At 44.0% G+C, this 8849-nt stretch overlaps 1 protein-coding gene across 17 annotated transcripts in view; it reads left to right on the top strand.

Annotated features, from left to right (window-relative positions):
* Positions 1-8849, top strand: part of MICAL3 (microtubule associated monooxygenase, calponin and LIM domain containing 3) — a 257846-nt gene extending 248997 nt beyond the window's left edge. For all 17 annotated transcript variants that reach the window (XM_066633712.1, XM_066633717.1, XM_066633708.1 and 14 more), the window contains 3 exons: positions 2750-2849; positions 5238-5311; positions 5723-8849. In XM_066633712.1, the coding sequence (XP_066489809.1) occupies positions 2750-2849; positions 5238-5311; positions 5723-5907 (359 nt within the window). In that variant the 3' untranslated portion in view covers positions 5908-8849. The remainder of the gene's footprint in view (positions 1-2749; positions 2850-5237; positions 5312-5722) is intronic.

Consider the following 8849-nt stretch of genomic DNA (forward strand, 5'->3'; position numbering starts at 1 on the left):
AAACCCACCTCCTATACCATAATATAGACTGGTCTCCTGTGGTCCATATCTTGTTGTGTATTTTCTTGACTTTGTTCCACTTGGGACCCAGTTTCCCAATGTAGTTTCCATTTCCCAAGGCATGGGGGGAAGGGGTGAAATGTGACCCATGGTGTGCAATTTCTGCTAACAAATGTGTCCGCTTTCCATGGTGCGCTTCCATCGATTGTTCATCTTTCCTCCCCACCCCTACCGTCTCCCTCTGCTCATTGGCTGTCACTTAAAAAAGAAAAAAACTAAAAAAAACCAACAGATGTTTCTATAGGTCAGTAGTAACATGCATTTGGCTGCTTTGTTTAGAAGTTCTACTCTGATTATCCTCATAGTGGAAAGGGTGGGGAGACTTCCCAGTGCTTTTCATGGCTCCACTAGTACTGGGCATCTGCATGTATAAGCTTCCTTTCTCTGTCCACCACGGCTATGAGGGCACCTTGTGCAGAGATGCTTAGGAAGGCTTGACTAGAACTGAGCAATGTATAGGTATTGTGGTGTCTGCAACCAGACTCTATAATGAGTTAAGGTGAGAGTGTGTTTGTTTGTTTGTGGCCAGTTCTCCAGGTTCCTAGTTGTTCCAGTACTTTGAAGGAAGAGGAGGAGGTTTTTCTTGTCTATGTCAAGTTCCTTGAGATTAAGTTGCTGAAACATGGCAACTTGTGTTTGCAGAAACATTGGAAGAGAACTTACAAACAAATCTAGAGGAAGGATGGTCACCTTTTATAGTGCCAGGTTCTATGTAGAAGTATATTTTGCTGCAAAAACTGATCCTCACAATTACAGATGTTCTGGCTCAATAATAACAAAGTCAGTCCCATCTAGCAGGGACAAGAATCTGCACTCCAACATAGCTGGAGAGCTACAGACAAGCTCCCAGAAGAATAAAATACGAACATTTTTATTCGGCAGTGAATAAAATGCAGAATATGCACATTTTTATTCTGAGTGAAATTGTTGGCAAATATCGCATGATTAAAATTTGATCTGATAAAAATGCTTTGTGGGGTCAGATCCAGCCTGCAGATTGCCTGCTAGCCAGCCCTGTCATAAGAACAGCCCCACTGGATCAGGCCATAGGCCCATCTAGTCCAGCTTCCTGTATCTCACAGCGGCCCACCAAATGCCCCAGGGAGCACAGCAGATAACAAGAGACCTCATTTTGGTGCCCTCCCCTGCATCTGGCATTCTGACATAGCCCATTTCTAAAATCAGGAGGTTGCACATGCACATCATGGCATGTAACCCGTAATGGATTTTTCCTCCAGAAACTTGTCCTTGTTTCCTTTTCTGAACTTCTTCAAACCCCAAAGAGTCTGCATTTTGAATTAATCAGAGCAGCATATAATGTGATTTTATGCCCTTTATGCTTTGCTTAGGCAAAGATATTGCATTATAGGCTCCCCCCTAACTAAGAAAACCCTCACAGTTTTATACAAGAACAATAGAGATGAGAGATAGGAATTACTTCCCAGTGATGGTCCACAGCTAGGCAGTAATTTTTCACATCAGTTTCCTAGATCTCATCAGCATTACTTAATGGAGGCAACTTAGTTTAACAGTGAGAATATAACTGTTAGTAAAGGATGACAGCAAATTTATCAAAAATTATTTCTTTACCTGGAACACCACCACATCCCTTGCAAAGGCTGAACAAGCCCACAATAATCAGGGACACGTACCAGAGTTCAGTTACTTTAGAACTGATTTCAGGATCCAGGTCCAAAAGAGGAAATTCCTGGAAAGAACTGCAATAGTATATGATGGGTTCTGGGTGTGGGTCTCCAAGTCACCAAAACATGGAATAGAAGTTCTGTTCGTTTCAGATCAAGCTTTGTTGCTGGGTCTATTGTTTGAGGACAGATTGGTTTTTGAGTAAGTTTTGGAGGATACTTGAGAAGCCCTCATTTCTTCTCCTAGCAAGTACAGATTCTCTTTCTGTGCCAGCCTACTGCGGCGGAGATGTCTGGAGGCAGTGAACTGTAGTTGATAGAACCTGTATATGTGTATGGACATCTAGCAAGTGGTTTGAAGCAAACTCATCTGGAATGATTGATAAAGCCAAGAAGCCAAAATGTTTAACGGCGGAGGCCAGGAACTGGTTGCTTTCTGACACTGAGATAAAACAGATAGATTGAAAAGCAAGGAGCACATAGCACTACATAACTGGTAAGAGTATATTTCTGTCGTCATGAAGATGGCTAAAGGCAGCCTTGCAGCAGCCTGGGAAGGAAGTGCTGAGGCAGTCCACAAATCACTCAGTAGGCACACACCTAGTTGGCAGTTGAGTGATGAATAGGCGCCAGCACTCCAGATGTGTGAGAGCATCCATGCCTCACTCACTTGCATCATCTTGCCAAATGAGGAGTGAGAACGAGCATGGGCCCAGTCCAGGGCTGTGTTCAAATGCCTAAAAGTATTGAAATTGGAAGGGACAGCCGAAGAGAAGTGCTGGCAAGAGTGTCATTCTGTTTGCTCTGGTGGGAGAAGCAATGGGAGAACAGATTCAGGGCATGCGATTTCAGAGGAGATCTTAGAGGATGCAAACCACCTCCTTGTGTGCTGTAGGCAAGCAGGCAGATCTGACGAGAGTGCTCCGGCAGCATCTTGCTCGGCTTTCTTTGCACATTTTGCCCCGCCATTTTTGTTGCTGCCTGCTGGAATTGTGGCAAGGGTGGCAAGGAATCTGGAAAGCTGACTCCTGTTCTTCTCTTGGCAGGCATGGGAAAGAAGGACGACCCCAAGCTGATGCAGGAGTGGTTCAAGCTGGTGCAGGAGAAGAACGCTTTGGTGCGCTACGAGTCGGAGCTGATGATATTGTGAGTCCGCAGGTCACTATCAGCATGTGCAGCCAGCTCAGAGAGGCAAAGAGGAGGTGGCTGTCTGCAGGGAGACTTTCTGATAAGCTTTTCTCTACCTTTGCTTTGTCTATGGGGGCAATCAACTAGGAAACCGATTGCTGAAAGATAATTCGTCAGTAATCAGTAAAAGACCTGCTTCAGAAAACTAGCGATGAACGTAGAGTTTTGCTGTGATTAACATTTAAACAACTCTTCTGATTTCCAGCATTTCTTTGCCTCTCTGCTAGCTTTTCCTAGTTTCAACTTAGTACAGTGTTGCACATCAGTAAAGAGATAGTTGGACAAATTATTCTCTTATGGAACAAGGTTACTGTTTAAAATATGGGAAATCTTCACTCATCCTTGGATTTTGAGGAAGGTATTCCTATTACAGCCCAATCCTATGCATGTATACTCCAAGTAAGTTCCATTGTGTTCCATGGGGCTTACTCCCAGGAAAGTGTGGATAGGATTGCAGCTGAAGTCATATATGCCCATTTCTCTTTCCCTGCATTGAAGCCTAATACACTCTGTAGGTCCCAGCTCTGACGTATCATTAGGCAGTATTACAAGCTTCATACCAGAGTATGGCCTGGTCTACAGATGAAGCAGAATGAGTTGGTACACTGCTGGTGTGGTGAAAGGACTGTAGTCACAGACTACAGGTAGGTGATCACATTTTTGAATGCTCTCCTTGTTTAAAAACTCCCTATGGATAGAAAACAACATTGCTGGACATAACCTTTCTCCTTACTGTGCTTGTAATCCATCTGCAAGAAGGGAAGAGCATTCAGCAGTGACATTTTCACCTATAGCTCATTCCAGCACCTCAGCACTCTATCACTATCTTCTCCTGCATATACAGACCAGGCTACTGGTCAAGTTTGATCTGGAAAGTCCTCCATTAAAATTTCACACTCCAAATTCACTGGTTGAATTAGGGTGAGAAAATAATAGGCTGCCTCAAGGCTGTTCCCAACATTAAAATGGAAATACTGTAATACTGACCTGTGTTACAGGGATTGCTGAGATGATGTACTGTGAAAAGCTTTGAGCTCTGAAAAAGATGCTGCATAAATGCTAAATATTTATTTTAGACTTTTTTACCCTCTTCTTTCACTGAGAGGACTCCTAGTGCAGCTTACATAAAATCAGTAGAAACAATGAGTTGTATCCAAAGGGCTGCATTAGTTTTCCTGTGTAGCCAAGAGCAATTTGGGCTTGTGTTTCTCAAGCAACAGAAGCTAATAAGTCTATAAAAACAGAACAGAGAACCATTCTGCAATAAAACACCAATAAAACTACCTATAAAATAAAATAAAAAAGTTTTCACCCAGTACTCAAAAAAAGACAGAATCTGAGCTAGGTAGACCTTTTGAAGTGAGGGTACCACAATGGAGCTCTTTCTGGGCACCTGTTTCTTGTCTCTGGTTTGATGGGCAGCCCAATCCTGAGCTGCCCGGTGCCCAGAGAGCAGCAGCCCCAAAATGGCTGCCACTGCATCCAGTGCTTCCCAGGCAGCTGCCGCCAGCTCCTCAGGTGAAGGATACAGTTATCCCCTTCCCCCAGGTAAGGGAGTAGGTCCCGCAATGGGTCTATTCAAGTCTGCGCCAGCTGTTTGCCTCCCTCTCCCCACCCTGGAATGCCTCCCCCCACCCCCACTCACCTCTCTGCCACCTGGAGCTTTTCTGTTGCTCCCTGCGGCAGGCCTCTGGCCAGCACTGGCTCAACACAGGCTGGTACTGAGCTGGCACCAACACTGACCCAGCACTTAGTGTCGCAGATGTGCCTTACTGCATGTTTGTGGTACTCGGCGCAGGCGGAGGGCCAGTGCTGGCTGTTCTGGATCTGAAGTCAGGTTGAGCTCAGAGTATTCTACAAAACTTACTAGTTTACTGGTGTGAGGAAACAAGCCATGCAAAGAATGGGACGAAGATTGTTTGAGGGAAAAAAGATCACGTGTTGGGAAAGAGCTGCTGAACTCAAACATTAAAAACATGTGGCAGTGGCCAGCTATGAAAGCTTGATTTTTCCTGAGGTTTGCTTCCAGTTCAGAATTCCAAATGAAGACAGGATAAAAGGAAAAACATTGTTAGTTGCTGCTCAATTCTGACACGACTCCACATATTCTGTTGATCTCTCATCAGTCTTCCTAATCATATCACAAAAGTATTGAAGAAAATGGACGTTTGCGCTGCACAGAGACGGTTGTTCAAAAATTTCTCAAAGATTTTTGGACTTTAGAACCGAGATCTGTTGAGGACGACTCTGAACCCACCACTGCCTGTTAAATTTTTAACCAGGAGGTAGACTTCTTTCAAGATGAATTCAAACTAGAGATGTGCCTGTTGTTTGTGTTTCTTGCAGCGCTCGGGAGTTAGAGCTGGAGGACAGGCAAAGCCGACTACAACAAGAGCTCCGGGAAAGAATGGCGGTGGAAGGTGAGCCCCGCAATGTGCATTGTGGGCCATTGTTTCATTCTGAAAGAGCCTGCTTGAGGAAGATGAATTGGGGAAACATTATGTGTGCTACAGGGCATACTTGACTTGGGATCCTGAGCAGTGTGGACCTTTTCCTTAATAATTGACCTTGGAAGCAGATGTGAAGTAGAATCTTGAACAAATTAAAAGAAAAACACAAGCTATCAACCAGTTTTTTAAAATGTGGTTGGCCTGTTTTACACATTCACACCATAGTGTAGGTTCTTAACTGTACTTAGCACAAACTGTGGTTTTGCATTATGATACATACTAGTGTCATAAATGTAATTTCTAATTGTAAGTCACAGTATATACCTAACACCTTTAAAGCTAAAACCTTGGCTACCTTGATCTCTGTCTGACTTTCTCTAGATCACCTGAAGACAGATGAAGAACTGTCAGAAGAGAAAAGGATCTTGAATGAAATGCTTGAGGTGGTGGAGCAAAGAGACTCCCTCGTGGCCCTCCTTGAGGAACAGCGGCTCCGGGAGAAGGAGGAAGACAAGGACCTGGAGGCTGTCATGCTGTCCAAGGGGTTCAATTTGAACTGGTCCTGAGATAGCTCTATGCTTTACTACCGATGTATGTCATCCAGTTGGCATATGCCAGTTTGGGCAGAGTTGCCTGGATGGAGAAGACATCTTGGCACCGAAACCTCACCAGGGTTCTTGGAGCACCGGAGTGCTTGAGCCAGAAGCTTCTTGCTGAGAAGAGTTGGTTCTAAAGGTGCCGAGTTCTGAGTGAGGTCTCCAAACCCAAGCCAAAGGTGGTGACCAGAGGTTGCGTGCCTTCCTCAAGGACCTGTGCAAGAGGCCATTGAGTTTCTGTGATCTCTGAGACTGAAAACCTTATCAAGTAGGAGATGAAAATGTTTTATTATTATTATTTTTTTAAACTGTAACCAATCCAGGTTGGCCATAACTGTCCTTTTCACATTTACCCCACTTGTTGTGTTCATTGTCAGTTTGTACAAAGGAGATAAATTACTACTCACTCCTGAGAAACTACAAGACCCTGCTGTGGCCCTTGGAAGAGCTCCATCAACTCCTGAGAACACTGTGCATATGTTGTGGTTCTCCCCACCAAAGAATTCTGAAGCTGCCATTATTGTGTGGGCATAGAGGAACCCTGGAGTCAGAGAGGACTGGATGCTTGAAACACTTGCCTCTTGTGGTTTCTACAAAAGACAGAGGCCCCGGAAAATTCCTTTTTTTCACCTCGCCCTCTACAAGTCACCATTGTTCAGAAAGGGGAACAGTGTGTAAGCCATCCCTTCTCTCTGCCATGCAGCGCTCTGGACAGAAAGAGACTGTCTTCCACCCTCCACTGACACAGGTTTTCCTTGTTTTGAACAGTAAACACTATTCAAATTCTCTGTTGTGAACTTTGTGACTATTTTGACACTGGAACATGCTGATTCTGAAAATGGGTTTTAATTATGAAGCATTCTGAGGGAGCTTTTGGAGGATGCCCCTTGAGACCTCTTGAGAATGACCCTTCAAGACTGTTCAGTGGGTTCTTCGTCGTTCTAGTTTTTTGTTTTGGATACTTTTTTCTTTATTTTAATTTTTTTTTTTTTTTTTTTTTGCACAGCAGCAATGAAGCAGAAGACCTGCCCTGGCCCTTTAGTCACTTTAGACCCTTTAATGTCCATTAACTTATTTTTAATACTTGAAAGAAGATTTGTTTTTGTACCTTTTAAGAAGCAAGCAGACGTGAATGGTGAAAATGTGTGCCTGTTGCATCTCCCTTCCCACCCTGTTGTTGCATTTTGATTTCAATTTGCCCATCTCCCCTTTCCCTGTGTGTGTGGTGTGTGCGCACCTTAGGGTTCTTATTAGTGGCATTACTGTTACATGCTACATTTGATGTGGTCGGAGAATGCCTTTAAGTTCCAGGGTGCTGAATCTATTTTGGACCTGTCCTTGTTCCGCCTGAATGAGCATCCCCTGTGGACACCCAGACAGGGTTTCCAAGCAAGTTCTCTCCCTGATAAACTCCAGCACACTCTCTGAGGGAGTTCAGAAGCTGAGAGCAACAATGCACTCCTGTACTCCACATCCCCTCTCTCTTGCTCCTTGGATGATGGTTGTGTTCTTGCTTATTTTAACCACTGCTGTAAGTTTACCACAAAAGAGAACCAAAAAATGTGGCATTATTGCTCTCCCCCTTTTAAGCATAAATCTTGGTGGCACTACAAAATCTGCTTCCAAAGGAAGGATTAGCACAAGCCACACTACTTCTGTCCTAGGTCTGCCCATGTCAGACTCAGAAAGGGAGCGAGTGGTCCTTTCCAAGTGCAACAGAAAAGACACTTGACTGTCACCAGCTGAGAGGTTCCATAAGCACACTGTGTCCTTTACCGAATCTGTCTGAATGGTTGCCAACCTGCAGCTTGCAGCCACTATTCTTATTTTTTTTTAATCCTATCCGGTTGCTTTGAACACATTTGGAAACACATGGGAATAAAATAATGTGCGTTTATTAACTGTCAGCTTCTAAAGATGAAGCCAGCAATATCGGTCCCTGGCATGAAGTCCTTTGCAGTTCCTTCGGCTGCAGATATAACACATAACAGGGGATTTCAACAGGTTCTGTTTTTCCCCAGTGTTGTAGCTTTGTGACAGGAGAAGATGCTCCTGTTGAACTTCTCCTTCCTGCACAGTTCTGAATAGGAGCCTTATCTTAGACTGGCAAATGTACGAGCACTTCAGAAACGATTAGACAGATTCTGGGGAAGCAGAGCGTAGGTCTTGCTTGCTGTTGGATGCAGCTGCTGCATCAGAAAAGGGTCTGTGCCTCTTCCTGTGCTGAAAGAGAACTCGATTTTCACTTTTCATATTATGAAGACAGTAAAAATTAATATGGCTACTGCCTTGTAGCTTTTCTCAAGAGGCCTTTCTTCCTGGCAAAGTCTCAAGATCTGACAACTGTGTATGTGAGCTGGCCCCTCTCAAGGGATCACCAGGCTACTGTCGATTAGGCTGTGGGGGACTGAGAACAAAACTCTGCAGGAAAGTGTGCAAGTGTTCCTTTGGAGCATATGTCCTTTCTTTCTGCTGTTCAAGGACGAATGCACTAGTCTTCTTTGAGGAGTACCAGCACCACTCCCCAAGATAACAACAGAGAGGCAATCTTTGTCACTTCCTATCAAATGTATATGAAAAGTGCAGAGAGCTGTGAAAGGACGTGGTACAAGGCTTTGTACCCTTTCTTCCTAATTTTGGATGGGCAAAAATGCCTCCTCTTCACATCTAAAGAAAAAGGAGCTGGACAGAATATGAGCAATGCCATTTGCTTGAAATATTAGAAGTATCATTGCCTTACTTTATTCATAAAAGAAGAAACTTGGGCAGGCTGATCAAGGCTTACATGTCCCACTTAGCTGCTGAAACCTTCCTCCAGGTTACTTAAGAGAAGATTGCTTCTCTCAAAGCTTTGCTTGATTTCTGCAAAGGATAGCACACAATATGTAGCTATTTGGGTTTTTTTTTTTTTT

The sequence above is a fragment of the Tiliqua scincoides genome, chromosome 7, assembly GCF_035046505.1.
Source record: "Tiliqua scincoides isolate rTilSci1 chromosome 7, rTilSci1.hap2, whole genome shotgun sequence".
Taxonomy (NCBI): domain Eukaryota; kingdom Metazoa; phylum Chordata; class Lepidosauria; order Squamata; family Scincidae; genus Tiliqua; species Tiliqua scincoides.